The sequence below is a fragment of the Zonotrichia leucophrys genome, unplaced genomic scaffold (genome assembly GCF_028769735.1).
Source record: "Zonotrichia leucophrys gambelii isolate GWCS_2022_RI unplaced genomic scaffold, RI_Zleu_2.0 Scaffold_44_408678, whole genome shotgun sequence".
NCBI lineage: Eukaryota > Metazoa > Chordata > Aves > Passeriformes > Passerellidae > Zonotrichia > Zonotrichia leucophrys.
In genome coordinates, this window is record NW_026992249.1 from 8,958 (window position 1) to 28,391 (window position 19,434).

Genomic DNA, 19,434 nt, shown 5'->3' on the forward strand with positions numbered 1-19,434 from the left:
ATTGAGGTTCTGACTGATAACTAGCAACTGCTAGAGGAACCTCTGGAGCTGTGTTTGTTCTCCTTTCTGCAAGGGTCCCCGCAAAGGATTACAAACTCTGCCTCCTCCTTTAAACAGAAAGGGAGACCTGTGGATGTGACAGCCTGGTCAGAGAGCAAGAAAACTAGATAAGTTTTCTCAGAATCAGCCTGAGAGAGTTTAGGGAGTTGAAGATAAACAATGATAGCTTGTTATCATAAAAAACCTGCAGGTGTTGTTTTCCTACTCTCTGTTTTCTTGTTTGTCACAGACATCTTTTGCGAAAAATCCTTTCTTGGGATTTTTCTCCCTTCTGAGAAGCTGTGGCCTCAGCAACAAAGTGTAAACAATGGTTATCTGCTGCTGTGGAATGCAACAGGTGGATCCGTGATTGGTCTCCTGTGGATGTTTGGATTTACTGACCACTCACGGCAGAGCTGGGTTTCGCTCTCTGCTGAGACACAGACCTTTGTTAATAATTCCTTTTCTATTCTTAGCTTAGCTAGCCTTCTGAGAACTTTCCTTCTATTTCTTTTTAGTATAGTTATAATGTAGTATATATATCATAAAATAATAAATCAAGCCTTCTGAACATGAGGTCAACATTCTCGTCTCTCTCTCACCCTGAAGACCCTTGTGACCACTGTCACACTTGTTTTTCTCAAAGATTGTTTATAAGAAAGGCATCATGGTAATTAGCCAATCAGGTGAAATGTATCAACTAAATGAACAATCAAATCTACCTGAATCGGAGCAGTCTATAAAAAGGAACAATTCCAGATATAGGGCAAGTTAGGCCAATCAGCTTTCTGGTGAGTCTGTGTCATTTCTTACTCAATAGTGACAACCCCCATATTTGGATGAGCCCATAGGGTTGAGGGAAAAAGGTAGAGGAATACTTGGGAAATGCAGATTATACATGGAAGGATTGGTATTTTCTTTTGGGGATTTTGTTTGGGCAAGCTTTGCAGAAAATATTAAGAGAGTTTACTCCACCCTCAGTGTTGTATTGCACTAAATAGTTTATTTAGTTGTTGTTTGCACTGGGTGATGGGAAGTTTGTACTGAGTAAGGTATGTCATGTAGATTATTCCCCCTTTCTCATCACATGGTCTCTCTCCCATGCATTCCTTTCCACATCCCCTGGTGGTCTGTCCCACGGGTGGCCCCTCCCCTCGCCCCTCCCCAATGGTATCCCATTGACCCCGGTCCTCTTTCCCCACCCCCATCCCCTTGGGTATAAGACCCTACTGCAGGTGTGGGTGGGTCTCTTTTTCCACTTGAGTGGTTACCGCACCAGCAGTGTCCTAACCCAAGCCAATAAACTGGACACATCCCCACGTGGAAGAAGAGCGCTTCTCGTCTTTTACTTTCAGTCCATGCAAGTCCGTGTGGGCAAGGGTTCAAGCTAGCTGGATTGGACCCATACAAAGCCCAGAGACCCACGGATTACTGCACCTCAGGAGTTAGGTTGTTGCAGTATGTGGATGATTTGCTTTTTTGAGGGAAACAGGAAAAAGTGGTTGAGGAGGCTACTGTAAAGCTGCTTAATTTTCTTGACAAAAAAAAAAAGAAAAGGCTTTTTGGGACACATTCTGACTGAACAGTTACGGGGTTACGGTGTATTGACCCAGACAGAATACAAGGAATTTTACAAGTACCATTACCCCAGACAAGGAAAAGAGTTGTCGTGGTTTCTGGGGTTGGTGGGGTGCTGCAGAGAATGGATTGAGGATTTTCTCCTTGTGGTCAGACCTTTGTGTGACTTTTAAACACAGGTTAGTCCTGGTGTCATGGTCTGGACCCCAGAAGGAGAGCAAAGTTGTGGAGAACGGGAAGACAGGTTGGTTGATACCCCAGTCTTGGCTCTTTGGGACCCAGAGAAGGAATTTGAACTATATGTGGATGTTGAACAGGGTCATGCTAAAGAAATTTTGGTGTAAGCACATGGAGGAACAAGATGGCCTGTTGCTTATTTTCCAGAATTGTTAGACCAGGTGGCCAGAGGTTGGCCTCACTGTGTACAGAACTGTGAAGCCACAGCACTGATGGTGGCTGAGGCCCTAGGGCTGAAGGGGGGAGGCTATCTGATTGGTAAAGTTTCAAATCAGATTAAAGCTTTGTTGGCAGAGAGATCCTCTGAGTGGATGACCAGTGCTTGGTTATTAGAGTGTGAATCTTCTTTGATGGAGCAGGAGGATTTAGAATTTGGAAGTGGGAAGGGTTCAACCCAGCCTCCTGTTTGAATAGCTCTGGAGAAGGGCCAGGAAGAGGAGACCCATGGCTGTATTCAGGTGATAGATCTCCAAACAAGGGCTAGGGAAGATTTACGAGATACTCCCTGGCCTGAGGGAGAAAATGTGTTCATTGATGGATCTTCAAGGGTGATAGAAGGGAAACACTTTACAGGATACTCTATCGGGAATGGAAGGCAATTAAAGGAAGGGAGGAGGTTGCTGCCCACTGGGTCAGCAAAAACAGCAGAACTGTGTGCACTTGTGAGAGCCTGCAAATTATACCAGGACAAGACAGCGAATGTTATTACTGATTCCAAGTATACATATGGGATGATACATGCATTTATGAGGCAATGGGAAGAAAGAGGTTTATTGGCCTGCAGGGGAAGGAGTTAGCTCATGAGAACTTAATATCTCGTCAGTTGGAGGTGGTGAGCTTCCACAAAAGGGGGGCAGTAGTGCACATTGCAGGGCTGGGGGGGGGGGGGGGAAGGCCGTGTTCTTGGAGGAGGCAGTGGTAGGCCAACTGGCTGATGAAGAAGCTCAGAAAGCTGCATTGTTGTCAGGGATCTCTGGAATCCTCTCCTTGCTCCCAGCGACTGCACCACTGCCAGTGTGTCATGGTTTGACACTGGCACAATGCCAGTGTCCCCATGAAAATATATGCTCCCTGGTGTCTGCTGTGAGATGTGACCAGGAATAGAGCAAAGCAGGCTCCAACTTAGGAATAAAGAAGAGAAAACTCAATTAACCTACAACGATATATAAAAAGAAACACACACAGAATTCAGAATGAAAACCTTCCAAAAAACATTCCTCCTCCCCCCACCAAATTTCCAATACATCCACCCCTCAGATCACCAACTCTCAGTCCATCACCACCCTTCAGATAATCAATTCTCAGTTCATCAAGGAGAGGGAGTCCTTCTTGTACCATAGGCTTCCCCTGGAAACACAGTTGAAACCTCTTGTGTTTCCTGTCACACGTGGCACCGCCCGGAGAACATGTGCCATCGTGGCATCTTCCTTCCATGTACAGTGCTCTCACCACTGTGCATGGACCAGAGCTGCTTCTAGGGTTCCCCTTTTAAGGATGCTTTGCCCAGTTCCAAAAAAAAGCACAGTCTCTCACTTTTGGGACACTTGTCCACCCCAAATTCACCCCCTGGGGCCGAGGGGTCTTGAGAACAGAGATCTTCCCCGAAGACGGAGGGCACCACCACCCTCCTCACCCATTGTCTCTGTTCACGCACTCCTTCCCATAACATCACTGCACTGTCTTGGCTCCAAGCCATTGCCTCCCCCCTAAATGCAGTCTCTGTGTCACAGGAAAAATGGTTCTGTCCATGGCTATACAAGAAAAGTCCAGCCAAAGGCCACTCCATCACCTTTTCTCACCTAAGATTCTTCTCCTCCTCAACTTCACTTGTGGCCCATTTCCTCTTATCTCTATCTCTCTTCTCATTCAACTCCAGGAGGATCAGCATTTGTAAGGTTTCCATCATCCAAGAAAAGGGTTAAAAAATCTCAGACTCTGTCTGTCCAGAACTCCCACGCTGCCTTGCCGGGCACCTTCTCGCCATACCCCCCCCTTCTCGGCCGGCCGTGCTATCAAATTTCAAGGTGGCACAAGCACAGGCACTGGCTCTCCCTCTCTCCCGGGGGGTGGGGGGCGGGGGGGGGGGGGTGGCTGCCCGATGCCTCTCAGGGCTCCTCCACCCTTCCATCCTGCAGGGGCCTTCACCTCCCTTCTCTGTCCAAGGCTCCAGCCTATCTCACCCGTCTGCATGGCTTCCCTTCCCCCTGCCCAGCCGGCAGCTGGGCAGGGGAGGTCTGACCTCTTTCACGGATGGAACCCAAGAGAGCTTCCCCCTGAGAGTTCTCTGCTTTTAACCCCCTGTGTTCTCAGAGGCGTATCCATGTCCTCAGTGGCCACACCAGGTGCCAATATTCAAATCTGAGCACCTATTGGTTTGACCACAGCATCCCAAAAAAACTCACTTCCTTTTCAAACCAGGACACAGAGAAATGGCTTTTTCCACCAGAAGAACTTGAGATAATTAAGAAGAGAGGGGCAGAAGGAAAAGGGGATAATTGGTTTACAAGGGATGGTAAGCAGCGGATGCCAAAAGCTCTGGCCTTGCAATTGTTAAAACAACTTCATGAAGGGAGTCATTGGGGCTCTCGAGGACTGGCAGAAGCCTTCCTCAAAACATATGCTGCTGTGAGTCTTTTTATTCTGGCTAAGCGAGCTATTGAGGGTTGTTTGATTTGTGCTACAATCAATAACAGAGTTACAAAGAAACTTGCCAGGGGAAGGAGGCCTTGGGCTGTACGTCCCTTCCAGAGATGCCAGGTGGATTTTACTGAAATGCCCCGAGTGACACAATTTAAATATCTTCTGGTAATAGTATGCCAGTTAACAGGGTGGCCAGAAGCATTTCCAGCCATTTCAGCAACTACAGGATCAGTTATTATTTTTGGAACAAATAATTCCAAGATATGGGATTGTGGAAGCAATAGACTCAGATAGGGGAACTCATTTTACAGGAAAAATTCTTCAAGGAGTTGACTGCTTTAGGGATACAATGGAACCTCCATATCCCCTGGCACCCCCAGGGTTTGGGCTGGGTTGAAAGAATGAATGGAGAAATAAAGAAACACCGCCTGAAACTGGTGATAGAAACTAAGATGCCTGGGTACGGCTCTTGCCACTGGCTTTGGCAAGAATAAGGGCCAGACCCAGGAGAGATATTCAATTATCTCCCTTTGAATTGATGTTTGGAATTCCTTACCCTTGTAATTCTCAGCCTAGTGAGGAGGTAGAGATAAGTGATGTATATTTGAAACAATATGGGGGCAGAGTACTCTCTCTAGTGAAATCTCTTCAACAGGAAGCTCATCTGGTACAGACCCTGCCTTTGGACTTTGCTGTTCACAACATCCAGCCAATAGATTGAGTCCTAGTTAAGGAGTGGAAAGAAGCAGCATGGGTGGCGAAGTGGCGTGGACCTTTCCAAGTGTTACTGCTCACAGAAACAGCTGTCAAGACAGCTGAACACGGGTGGACCCATCACACTCAGGTCAAGGTCTCTGAGGCCTTGGAGATTTGGACATCTCGGCTGGAGGAGAAGGATGGGAAGCCGCAACTGACACTCGGCAGGGGTGGAATGGAGCAGCAGCCAGTGCGTCGACATTGGGGGAAGCCTTGTGTGCCAACCCACAGACTGTCTGCTGAAACAGTTTGTGCAGGCATCCCTATTCTTGGATCTCCAGTCATTGGGGGCCAATCCTCGCTATCATTGTTTTCTTTATATTAAGCTGTTTCTGTGCCTTCTCTCACCACAAGTGGTGCGGAAGACAACGTGGAAGTGAAAATTAGGTCAGGAGATTAGATTACACCATTGGAATGTTTCTCCTAATAATCTTACCTTTATATTATCATTTAGGTTGGGGGCAAAATGGGGGAAATAATTCTTTTAACTTTGGGAGAAGAAGTAGCAAAAACCTTTAACCTTAGCAGTTGCTGGGTCTGTGGAGGGCAAGGAAGATCTGAAAGCTAGCCATGGGTGGCCAGCCCAGTCGAGACTAAATGGTGGGTTAGCACCCTGAGTGAGGTCCATAATGGAATAGGATTTTGGGATGAAGAAGGAAGTCCATGGCGGCTTCATTCTTCTGAAAGAAGTATTTATTGTCTAAATAGAAGAGGAAGCATATACGTGGGAAAAAAGCATTTGTGACTGGACTTTGTCTTTGGGTTTAGATTGTTGGACCCCCAACTGCTCTCCTTATAATTCTTCTGGATATCAAGGCAGATGGAATCAAACACATGTTAAGCTCACTAATGGAAGCTGGGTAGGGTGTTCCTTACATAATTACCAAAAGGATTTTGAAGGCTATAAAGCAGTGGGGAAGGATACGTTTTATGACCCTTTTTTTTACGCTACCCCTGAGATAATTCCAGAAGTAGGACACATGTGGTCTGTGACTATCAGTGCAAGTGGCAACACCGGAACCGAACTCGCACTCGTTTTAATAGGTTCTGGTCCAGATCTAACAGAACATATCTGGGATGTAACTGCGGGTGGAAACCTCATGTGGGTGCTTGGAAGTGCATATACTGGGATTCTTATGGCAGGGGAACTATTGCTGGGGGACCACTAGTCCTAGGAAGCAAGCTGTGTTTTAACCCACCCATTGATGATGAAAATTGGAAAGGTCCCTTTGCCAACAGGACCTGGGCTTTAAAAGGGCATTACTGAATTTGTGGACAATATGCTTACTGCAGGTTACCTGCAAACTGGTCAGGGATATGTTATATAGGGTATATTAGACCATTGTTCTTTCTGCTACCACAAGTTCAGGGAAATCAGTTAGGAATCAAGGTATATGATGGTCTAATTAGAGAAAAGCAGTCAATTGATGTATCCCTGGTTAGAGGGAGCACCCAAAAGTGGGGTGAAGATGAATGGCCACCTGAACGAGTCATACAACACTATGGACCAGCCACATGGAATCCTAATGAATTAATTATCAGTTGCCAGAGAACCCATTTATAATTTAAATTGGATATTTACATTACAAGCTGTCTTTGAAATAATAATGAACCAGACAGGTGCAGCTCTTGACCTCCTTGCTGACCAATCTACTCAGATGAGAAATGCAATATTTCAACATCAGATGGTATTAGACTATTTATTAGCAGAAGAAGCGGGAGTGTGTGGCAAATTGAATGACTCAAACTACTCTTTGCAAATAGATGACAATGGAAAGGTGGTGAAACAAATAACCAAAGGAACAAGAACATTAGCTCATGTACCAGTCTAAACATGGAAAGAATGGGAATGGGAATGAGACATGTTTTCGTGGTTACCTGATGGACTATGGGTTAAACAAATGGGGGTTTTTTTCTCTTATGTGCTGTAGCAACTCGAATCTTTTCACCATGCATGATCCCTTGCTTAGTACAACTTATTCAACATGTGATCAAAGGGATGCAGGGAGTAGCCATGCCTACTGATCCAGAGATGACTACAAAAGCGCAAAAATTGATGTCACTGCAAATAATTGCAAAACCAAAATAAAAACCCAAGGACAGGAAATCAGGTCAATGATAACTAAAGTTTGTAAAGACAATTATTAAAAATAATAAAAGAGGAGGGATTGAGCGGAGTGGTGGATTTGTCTTTACAAACAAGCTGTGGGTCTGCTGGTAGATAAAACTAGCACTGAGAGATAAAAGAAACAATGGAAAGGATTCCACTGATTGATGAATGGAAAAAGATATTCACCTTTACAAACATACTTTAGGTTTGCTGATAAATGAAATTGGATATTGAAAGATGAAAGAAACAATGGGGAAAAACCCTAAATTCCATAAGCATTAAAATTAAAAGGGAGGGTTATACATTAGAGGGGAATCTTTGGTATCAGGTGTTTTGGGAAGTCTGTACCTCTCAAGTACCTCAGGCAATGGGGAAAGAGAGAAGGGGAATGCAGTGGGGAAATTAGGATAAAAAGGAGGGTGCATCCTCCAAAAATTTTAGACACCCCAGGGCAATGCCCCATGGACTCTCCCTTTATTCAAGTAAAGTAAAAGGACTCCTCTGTCTCCTATTTGGACATAAACCTCTGCTGTTTGAAGATTAATTTTCCTGACTTGATGATGCAACTGGTACTCAACATCCTTGACGATCCAGAGGGTTTTCGGTCGCAGCCCTCAGGACTTTTCCAGAAAATATGGATTTCCTCTTGGGGAAATGGAACGCCTGACTCCGACTTAAATCCCGTGGCCAGCAGCCAGTGGAGATGCTTTCAATGGAGCTTAAAAGTATCCCAATGTTCAGGCGCCATTTGTTGCCACATGGCAGGATGGTAGAAATGCTGCAATCTCCCTCAAAACGTCTTCTTCAGAAGCCATTTGGAGTAAGGGCACGACAACCGCCATTTCAAGTCCATGCACACACACACACCACAGGTAGCTCAGCAGAGGAAAGACAGGAAGTGTCTTTGTATGATGTATTCCAGCGAAGGTTTATTGCATCCACCATGCCAAAGGGATCAGGGACAAAGGCACAACCATGTGGTGTACACAGGTGTTTTGGTTTGAATTTATTTTATTTATTTTTTGTTAAGTGGTTTGTTTTGTTGTACCCTCATGTTCTCCCTGAGTTGTTTTACCCCTAGATTTTATCCTCCCTCAGAGCTGTCCCTGCTGCTTGTTCCAGCTCTTTCCCTGCCTGTCAAGGCAACCCAGCCCCTTTTGTGCCCGAACCTTCCCTGCCACTTTCACATCGAGCCAATCCCTGACTGCAACACCCTTTTGGAATTCCCCTATTCCTAAAAGCCCCATTGGCCCATGTGATCCATCCTCTCCACCCTCCTACCCCAATTGGCCCCAGACACTTGATGTAATCCCCTCACTTCTTCCCTGAGGATTCCCTATTGGTTAGCTGTTTGTATCCATCCCCTGATTTGTATCTGTACAAAACCCCTTGCACAGGAGTGCCCAGGGCTCTTTGTTTCTGATCCCTTTACTTGGAATAAACCCTTCCTTGTGGAACTTCAAGACAGAGAGCCTCCTCCTTTCTCTTCTGCCTTGTCCCTGTCATGGCTTGTGTCTGGCACTGTAGAGCAAGTGTCTCTAAAGGTTCTGCCTCTGGTAAATCCCCATACCGAGGCAGTTCCCCACTCGTGGTATGGCGCCAGAGTTCTAAGAGCTAGCCTGGGCTCCGGCAGTCACTTCACAGACTTAAGTTTGGGATCAGCAGCCAATGACCTGAAGACACAGGGGCAGTGCAAAGGGCAGGGCAAAGGGCGGCAACCTGTAGGGAGGATGAGGGATGAACAATTGAGGTGGGCAGGGTCAACTGGCCAATGGGGGAAGCAGTCTAATTTAGATTGGCAATAGTGCTGCACAGCACCATGGGGGAAGTCCTCTCTTTCAGCCTAGGTGGGGAAAATTCTATGGAAGATCTTTCTAGGGCAAAGCCTGGAGGTTTATTATGTTCCCACAGCTCCTCATAGGACTTTCCAGACCCTTCACCAGCTTTGTTGCTCTTCTCTGGACACTCTCCAGCATTTCAATGTCTGTCCTGTGAGAGACCAAGAACTGGCCACAGGATTTGAGGTGCAGCCTCACCAATGCCAAGTACAGAGGGACAATCACTTCCCTGGTCCTGCTGGCCACACTATTGCTGATATAATCCAGGATGCCATTGGCTTTCTTGGCCACCTGGGCACCTACTGGCTCGTGTTCAGCCAGCACCCTCAGGTCTTTTGCTCCTGGGCAGCTTTCCAGCCACTCTGCCCCCTTTCTGCTGCACTGCAGGGGATTGGTGTGACTCATGTTTCCCATTAACCCAGATGCTGCTGACTGATGCTCAAAAGCATCTTGTCATCTCTGTGATGAGTTCTGTCTGAGGATCAACTTGCCCTATTTTTAGGTGAGAGCCAAAAGGTGAATTTTGGACATATCTTTATTCTCAAAGATTCATAGTTGTTTCCATTGAGCACTTGAATGCTCTCTTCCCCAAATATAGAAACCTATATAGGTGCCAATGTAAATGTGAGGACTTTTGTACATCTGTTCTCTTTTTCTGGAGGTGAGAATCACCCCATGCAGCAACCCTGCATTGCTCACTTGGGCAGCAGAGCTGAGAATTGTACTTTGATTTCCCTTGTTAAATGGTCAGGGATTTTTGGGAGGAAATCTTTCCTCGGCAGCAGGGCATTAATGCCTGGGCTGAGAACTGTCACTGTGGTGCTTGTCTGCCCTTTGGTCTGAGACTGAGGTATCTAGTGTAAATAATTGAAGCACTCCCAGATTCTTCTATCACCAGTTCCTCTGGGGCTGAGAAACCAGCCTGTAAAGCCCCGAGTGATGTTTGCCCTCGGCCCACAAGCAATGTGTGCTGCTGTGGTGGGCACAATGTGCTGCCAACGCTGGTATGGCATTGGCTGGAGATTTGCGTCTAGTCTGGATAATGGCACTTCAGGAAGGAGATGGAGGAAATAATCCTGGCCCCTCTCTCTATCTTCCATATCCCCATAGTCGTCTGGGCAAGAAGAAACAGGATGAGCTTCACAGGGAACACACACATAACAGCTCTCCAACAGGGAGGTGAGCTGAGCCCAGAGACACATTGACCTAGGAGAAAGTGAATTTCCACTTCTGGCAGTTTGAAAGAAAAATATTAAAGAATGGGTTGGGCAAATATGTCTTGGTCTGTTTAGGACAACCTGATACTGCCTTGGGGCAGGAGGGTAATGAGGTAGACCTCCAGGTGTCCTGCTCTGCTTCAGTACACCCCAAGGAATAGCTGTCTGTGGTTTGAGTTACAAGGGGCTCTGAAGGGGGCTGTAAGCAGTTCACAGGGGAGATGAGCAGAGCTCCTACTCCCTACCTAATCTTTTCCATCACAGGAGCATCCATCTGATGTGCCAGGGGTGACATGGTGTTAAAGTCCAGCTCAGAGTCTTAAGATCCCTTCTGATGCTTTAGCAGAGCAGAGGAGCAGGGAGGAAGCAGCAGGAGAGGAGATGGTGTCATCTTTTAGCCCAGGCAAGTCCTGTTTCCTAGAGGAAGGAGCAGATGTTTTATCCTTTGAGCCACTCAGGAAAGAAATTGGCTAAAGCACTGAAGAATATTGGGTGAGATGATCTTGCCCCAAAACCAGAGTTGCATATTTGGGACCTACCCCATCTTCCCACCTTTTGTCCTCTCTCTCTGCCAGCTCATGGGGCAGTAATCCTTTAATGTGACACCAAGACAGTGTTTACATTTTCAAAGCTTCTGCTGTTGATAAGCAGAGGAGTTAACTCTCAGTTTGTCATCCTTCAGGAACATGGCTTGCAGGAAGGAGGAAAGAGAAGAAAAAAATCTTAAAAATAGATTATAAGAACAAAGCAGAAAGAAATTGAAGACAAGTTTTCATCTCTGATTTACATCAAGCACTGGTGACATCTTGAGGTCTAGTTTATAGTGGTAAGTTCTGCTGCCAGGATGGGGTTACTGGCACATGTGGCCTATTACTCTCCCAGCGAGACTTCCTCTTGCTGGAGCCACCTGTGGTTACACCAGACCAAATTTCTTGTTCTCTGAGTCCAAATAACAAACTGATTCCTTCAGGTGGAAAAAAAAAAAGAGATGAAGAGAGAACAACTCTACATTTTGATGCAGAGCACACCTCAAAGAACCCTGCTTTCAGGTGAGCAGTGACCATCTGTAGGAGGCCAGCTAAAGGAGGAGGACAAGGCTTCATCCTTTCATTGAGATATATTGGTGCTGATTAGGAGGAGGAAATGTCAAATAAGTCAAAAAGTTATGCCAGCCATAGGGCAGCCTGGTCATGGGGAAGGGGACACCAGGCAGAGCAGCTGAGTCTCCCCTGGTGTGCAGGCAGAAATGCAGGCAGGAACCTCAGAGGGGGCTGCCCAGGCTTCAAAGTGCTCTGTTGCTTTGACAGTTTCTATTCTCTTTGATCATCAGATGTTTTTGTAGGAGAGGGGGAAAAAAATTTTGGGGGAAAAAGACCAATACTCTCTCTAAATGCAGACCTGATGGAAAATTTTCAGCTTGCCCTATTGAAAACACCGGGGCTTGCTTTACTTTCTGCCTTGCATGATTGCCTCTTTCATTAACATTTGAGACAGGCAGCAGGCAGGGAGAAGTCCTAAATAGCTCTAAACCTAGCTTCTCTCATCTTTCCCAGCCTTAGGCTGGTTCAGACAAAGCCTTCACTGGAGGCTGGCTGCAAGGGAAGTTGTTTCAATTACCATAGGAGTAGGGGCAGTGTAATCCCCAAAGGGCTCAGCTTCTGCACATTGAATCAACGCAACATTTTCCTCCAATCTTGAGCAACGCTATGTTTGATCATGGTGTGAGCTGAGATGCTGCATTAACGGATCAGGTCCTTGCTGGCTGGTGTCAACTGGGGAAGGTCACAGCATGGCCCTCCAGGTTGGACATATTATTAGACTCATTAGTAATGGAAACAGGTCACATGGAGGGGCAGCTGTAAGTGGGTGCTGGGGTTGGGGCATTTGGGAATGATGGTGGCCATGATGTGAAACTTGGGCATTTGGGAGGTGGGGATGGAGGTGTGAATGGAGTTGATAAGGTTTGGCGACCAGGGAGCAGTAATGAAGCGTGGGAAGCTGGGACCAAGATGTTGGGATTGGGAAGAATAGAGATGAAGCCAAAGATTCATTACTGACCCCTGTCATGGGGCCAAATTGGATGGGCAGAGGTGAAGAGCTTTTTCTCTCCTGGAGAGAGCACTGCTAAGAGCATCATCTCTGCAACCCTTCCAGATGCGGTTCAGATGAGATGGTTGGTCAAACACAATGGTGATGGAAGTACTTGCTACCCAGGAAGCCTGGCACCAAAGAGCACAGCTCCCAGACCACATATCCTGCCAGTCAACCTGATCCTGTATTGACAAAACATTATGTCCATCAACCCAAGACAATTTAAGAAGGATGTTAAAGTATGTGAATGTCGAAGGAAGGGGACCAGGACACCAGATGGTTCATCACAGGTCCAGTTTATTGAAGAAAGCATCAAACACTTATACAGCAAATAATAAGCTTATGAATATTCTGTAAGCCAAGCAATCTATTGGTTAAACTATACCATCAACTCTTCCTCATTCCTTTGGGCCTACGTTCTCTACTTCTCACGTCTCTCTGTCCATTTCTTTATCATATTCAGCTAGGCCCAAGGACACGCTATCTTGCAGGTGCAGGACTTGGAATTAGCCACAGTCTTGTACTTTTCCATTCTCTAGTCAGCTACATTCCCAACATGTGAATGCATCCAGGAGAAGGCAACAAAGCTGGTGAAAGGGATGGAAGGAATGTCCTACAAGGATCTGCTGAAGGCTCTGGGTTTGTCTACTTTGGAGAAAAAGAGGCTGAGGGGTGACCTCATGGCTCTCTGCAGCTTCCTGAGGAGGGGAAGTGGAGAGGGAGGTACTGAGCTCTTCTCCCTGATATACAGCAGGATCTGTGGGAATGGTTCAAAACTGCATCAGAGGAGGTTTAGACTTGACATTCATAAGCATTTATATGCAGAGAAGGTGGACAAACATTGGAACAGGCTTCCTAGAGAGGTGGTTGATGCTCCATGTCTGTCAGTGTTTGAGGCATTTGGGTATCAAAATGCTTTAACTTTTGGTCAGCCCTGAAGTGGTCAAGCAGTTGGACTAGATGAGTGTTATAGGTCCCTTCCAAATGAACTATTCTATTCTATTCTATTCTATTCTATTCTGACATAAATAAAAAGAATACGGGTCTGAGCTCCTACCAGAAAAAAACACCCAGTGCAGTACAGCCTGGCTTGCTAAGGAGCTCCTCCAACGAACAGCATTTCAGCCATGTAAGTGTATGCGATCCAGCCCTCCAGCCCCCAGGCTGAGGATGTGAGAGCAAATAAGGCAACTTTCTGTAAATCTGAGCTCACTCCAGGTGGCAATTTCTAAAGTAAACACTCCTCGATCCCTCTCTATATTAGCAGCATCTCAGGATCTTTTACCATTTCATCCCTGGACTCCATGTAATCCAATGCCACAGATTTATATTAAGGCATTAGGTGATTTTCACTTTTATTCACCCCCAGTTTTATTTGGCTGCAAGTCCACAGACAACAGAGATTTCCTTCAAATAACTCTGATATTTTGGGGACATTACAATGAGTTTAGAACTCATCACAACCTATTAGTTATTTAAATTAATCCTGCTAGAACCACATTAATTTTTTATTAAGAAATAGGCATCAGCTTTTCTGTCAGGGCTGTTACATCCTTATTACTTCTCCTGTCCTGGCTGAGATAAGATGTCCAGCTTGCAACTACATTTCCATGCCAGACATTTCTTATACAGCTGTGGGGTCCTTTGTGCTGCCAAGCCAGGTGCATGAATTAACATTTCCAGAAGTGAAACCCAGAGTCTTACCATCTGGGGTTGTGCTATGCTATTTGTCCTCCTCCTGAATAATAATTTTTTAAAAAAATAAACTTATTTATTTTTTACAATAAATAATATTACTTGTTAAAGGCTGAATACGGAATAGGAGATCACAAGCATGGTCTGAGGTGCTTGCTCACATTCACAGGTCAATGTACCTTGCCAACTCCGCAAACATTTTCCTCCCTTAACCATATCAACAAATGGAAGGAAAGATTGAAACTGTATTTTCTGCTTGTAGAACCTCACACATCCGTGGAGCCAAGTGAAAACAACACCAGTGGGAGAGAGATAACTGCCAGTTCCTCTCCTGCTTGAAAGGAATGAGAAGGAGGTGTCTTTACATACAAACTCTTGGCCTGATGGTAGATAAGGCCAGATACTGATAGGTGAAAGAAGCAATGGGGGAAACCATAAATTCCATATGAATTCCACTAATTGTTCCACTAATTGACACAGACTCTTACGCACTCAAGGCTGTGTTAAATCTCTGGATTTAGAGAAAAAGAACAGAGACACAAAGAAAAAAGGGGGGGGGGGTGTGCATACATTAGAAGGGGTCTTAGGCTTTTTTTGGAAGTCTGTACTTCTCAAGTACCTCAGCCGATGGGGAAAGAGAGAGGGAAATGTGGCCGGGAAATTAGGATAAAAAGAAGGCTGCGTCCCCTAAAAATTTTGACAGACCCCAGGGGAAATGCCCCATGGCCTCTTCCTTTATTCAAATAAAGTTACAGGACTTCTCTCTCTCCTTTTTGGACATAAAGCTCTGGTGCTTATGGATTAATTTTCCTGACACACTGCTGCTTGGGGGTTGCTGCAGGATTTTTAGGGGACCATGGGTCATGCAAGGTCGCTCCTCAAAACCCATCCTTTCTACAAAAGCTGCTCTTTTATTGACCGTGAATGTCTATCAGTGCAGCAGCACGGACTGGCCGTGCCCCACCCATGACCCTCACAGAAAACCACTCTCTCCATCCCACTCATAGCTCTCCACTCAGCTTCTCTTCCGCTTTACACGACATGTGGACCTGCCCCGTAAGGGCTGATGCAACGCCAGGAACCACACACCTAAGCATTCCACAAACGGTGTGGCGGAGAGCGCCGCCCCTTTAAGTGTGCCGGTAAAGGCGGGGCGGGGCTTGTCGTGTGGTGGGGTGGGGCTTGCTGTGCGGCAGGGCGTAGCGTGGTGCGGCGCATCGCGCTGCGCTGAGGTCAGATGTGAGTGGGCGCCGTCACAAAAGGAAGTGGTGGCGGCGACGGCTGTCAGCGCGGGGCGGGGGGCCTGTCGGGCAGCGCGACGGCGGCGGGGCAGCGGCAGCAGCAGCCTGGGCGGCGGGGGCCGCGCCGCGCCATGGCCCAGCAGCAGATGAGCAGTTCACAGAAAGCGCTGATGCTGGAGCTGAAGTCGCTGCAGGAGGAGCCGGTGGAGGGCTTCCGCATCACCCTGGTCGACGAGTCCGACCTCTACAACTGGGAGGTGGCGATCTTCGGGCCCCCCAACACCCTCTACGAGGGCGGTTACTTCAAGGTACGGCTTTTCCCTGCTCCGCCGGCGGACCGGGCCTCCCGCCGCCGCCGAAGTCCCGGCGAGCTGCCGCTGGGGCCTGCACCATTTCCCTGCCTGCCGGGCCTCTTTGTCGGGTTCGGAGGGGCCGCGGCGGGCTTGCGGTCACTGTCAGCTCCACCACCCTCCGCGGGAGAGGGCCGGGGCCTACGGAAGGAGGGAAGGCAGGGCTCGGCTCCCGTAGATAGTGCCCTGCGAGCTGGCCTTCCCCGCCCGCTGCCAGCGGCGCGGGGACGATCTGCAGGGCAGGCTGGCTGGGTGCCTGCAGGGCCTCTTCTCTTAGGATGCCCTCTGGGAAGAGGAGGCCGTGTTACATCTGTCTCTGTTCTGTTATTTCTCAATTTTAACCCCAAAGAAACGCAGGTATCTCATGGCAGAGAGCAAATTCTTCCCTTTCAACCCTAAGTTTGTTCTCTTGGCTCTAGTCTGTGTATGTTTATTTCAAAGGGGCTTCCCTTGATAGCTTTGTCATGTAGGAGCATCCTGTGTAGGATGACTAACTCAAGATAAAAGCTGTGAGGTTTTGTTTTTTTTTTTCAAAACTCCGTGGACTTCATGACTGTTTTTCATTATTTTTTTCCCTCTGGTTTCCTTTTCTTCCTCTTCAAATTTCTAGAAGGCAGCCTTCAAAGGGTTACAGCAACACGTAATTGGTGAAGGTAGATAAATTAAAAGCATTTGTCTCTGAGTCTTCCTGTTAATCCAAAAATGCGTTTGTGGTTCTCTTGTAAATACGGTGAGCAAGAAATCTGGCACTGCTGCCCCAGAAAAGGGGGGGAACTTAAATTCTCAAAACAATTGGAGAAGGAATTTCATTATTTTTCTTAAAGGAAGCAATTGAAAAGCCATAGTGCCTGCAGAAGATCTGTTGCATCGGGCAGACCCCTTTCCACTTGATGTCTGCTTGGTCTCTAGCAAAATAATGTCCCCTTCAGCTCCCTTCTCCCAGGAGTTATTGTTTTAGTAGTGGCTCCTGTGTCTCTCACTTCATGCCCTTTGATTTCTGTCAAACAGAAATAAATTTTGGGATAATTTCTTTGCTTGGCTGGCATGCAACTTGGCCTCTCTGAGTGTCCTGGATTCAACTGGGATGGAGTTAATTTCTTCTTAGTAGCTGTTACAGTGCTGTCTTTTGGATTCAGAATGAGAATGGTGTTAATAAGACACCAGCGTGTTAGGTTTTTTGCAAAGTTGTGTTTATCTTAAGGACTCTTTTTCCTTGTCTTATGTTCTGCCAGTGAAGAGGTTCACAAAAGAAACTGAGAGGGAGCACAGCTGAGACAGGTGACCCAAAATGACCAAAGGAATATTCCATACCTTAGAATGTCATGGCCAGTATATAAACTGTGAGGAGTTACCCAGAAGGGTGGCCAATCTGGGTTCAGGAAGGGGGGGTGTCTGGCATCAGTCAGTGGGTGGTGAGCAACTGTATTGTGCATCACTTGTTTTTTCCTGTTTTATTATCGTTCTTATCATAATTTACCATGATTACTGTATTTGACTTTCTTTTCAATTAAACTGTTCTTCTCTCAACCTACAAGTTTTACTTTGATTCTCCTCCCCATTCCAACACAGTGGGATGGGGGGGTTTGAGCAAGGGACTGTTTGGTGCTTTGTTTCCAGATGGGCTTCAACCACAATGCTGGGTCAAGGTTTAAGAGCTTTGTTACACAAACCCAGAATTAACTTGTAGCATGTGGAATAATAGATTTGTCTTCTGTTTGGCTTCATTATTTAGAAGGAAGGGAAGGCTTTGGCACAAGGCTTGCTTTTTGTAATGAGTTGGTGGACATGCTCCTGTAGGTGTGATAGGTATATTCTTAGACTCGCCTCCATTATTATTTATTGTGGAAGTTGCTCTAGTCTTGGGTTGGTAATTGGGCCATTTTTACATCTGAATGGTTTGACAGCCTCTTCCTGCATTTACATTACTCATCCACTTTTTTCCAAAGAAATCACAATGGATCAAAATATTTTTGCTTGGGAACTATGTGTATGTAATTGTTCTTGGAAAGAAGTTAGAACAATCTATGAAATAATCTGGGAATGTGCATTAACAAGTGTAGACTTTAGGCAAGGTTGCCAGTTGCCTTACCTCACTATTATGAATGTGATATCTCTTTTGGTATTTTATGTCCTTGAAATGCTGTACCTTTTTTGTAAATCCTTCTGACCAGTCCTGTGATGCGTATTTTGAGAGTGGGAGATGAAGGTCTCGTGATGCCTTCACCCCTCCACAGGAGAGGAATTCTCTTCAAGCATCATGACTGAAGTCTCTCATATGTTGTCTCTGTCCTGCTTTCCCTCCATGGGGAGCTGCTCATGGTGGGTTTTGTTTTGGTAGTATTTGGTCTTCGGTTATTCATCTTAGATTCTGAAAAGTGATTTTTAGACCCTTGTTCTGTCACTAGGGAGAAGGAGTCCTGTGGTCCTGAGAAGTGATGTTGACTTACTTTGTATTGGGCCTTCAGGCAAACTTTTAGATGTGTTAGACTTGGCTTGCTGAATCATTTAGAAATAAAATAAAGTTGGATATTAATCTTCTGGGGTGACTTCTATGATATATTCATAGTATATGCAAGGTGAGCACTAGTTTAGATCAGCATTTGATTTGTTTTTCTGATTTCTTGACTTGAAATATTTAGCTTAATCTTGTTTTGTTTTTTTAGTTTCCTAAGATTAGGTAAACAGGATTAGAAATATGCAATCTGTAACTTTTTTTAAACTTTGTGGCAATGAGTTTGGGAAATTTCTTCCACTTGAGGTGTGGTTTGAGGGTAGGAACTGGAAGGGAAGTACAAAGGCTTCTAGTTAAGCTAAAGTATAAATATTTTGAGAAAAGCCTGTATTTAATGTGACCTTAATAAGGTGTTGGTGCTAGTTGGTTGGGAAAACAAATGCTTGATTTGTGCTCATGAAACACTTGGACCTTTTGACAGGTTGTTTTTTCTTTAATTAATATGACTTTTATCTCTGGGTTGTTGAACTAGCTGAATAAACTGAAACGAGGGAAGTGTTTTCTTTGTACCTTTTTGACAAGAGCTACTGTTGTTAAAGGCTGGTTCAACATATCAACAGATTCTGCTTTCAGTTGCTAATCCTGTAACCAGTATTTGATAAATTGAAGCAGAAAACCTGTCCCCCTAAATGTTTGTTTAAATGGTAGATTATCAGTATCTTAGTGCTGTCTACAATAAAGGCTGGGGACTTGTTAAAAATTCAAGCACAGCATCTAAGCATATTTTATAAACTAATAGAGCATGATCAGATTTACTGCAGTACTTCATAGTTTAGGACCTCCTAGCTTGATGGAAAGGGCAGCAGTCTTCAGAAGCAACCACTTTGTGGAGAGCAGCTTGTATCAGTGAAGGATAGGGGCAGTGATGAACTGCAAGTCCCCTTCATGCAATCAGCTAGAAGTGTAAATCTGCAGTGAAGGTTGTCACAAGCCCAGATGTTTCTGAATGGCTGTCCTTATCCCTGTTAATCTTTACCTTATCTAGTGACTTTATGTAGCTATTCATTATGACTGGGAATAATGTTTTGGGCAACCTTTTGCTCAGGTTCCAGATCACCACCGTCAAGGAAGGAGTTCAGTTATTTCATACACTGGTGACCTCCCATTCTTGTGCTGGAAGCCAATATTTC

The 19,434-nt window shown here is 45.8% G+C and overlaps 1 protein-coding gene across 2 annotated transcripts in view; it reads left to right on the forward strand.

Moving 5' to 3' along the window:
• The first annotated feature begins 15,486 nt into the window (after nt 1-15,486).
• The window catches only part of LOC135460425 (ubiquitin-conjugating enzyme E2 R2), a 120,819-nt gene continuing 116,871 nt past the window's right edge, over nt 15,487-19,434 (forward strand). For both annotated transcript variants that reach the window (XM_064737242.1, XM_064737243.1), the window contains exon 1: nt 15,487-15,750. In XM_064737242.1, coding sequence (XP_064593312.1) covers nt 15,574-15,750 — 177 coding nt within the window. In that variant the 5' untranslated portion in view covers nt 15,487-15,573. The remainder of the gene's footprint in view (nt 15,751-19,434) is intronic.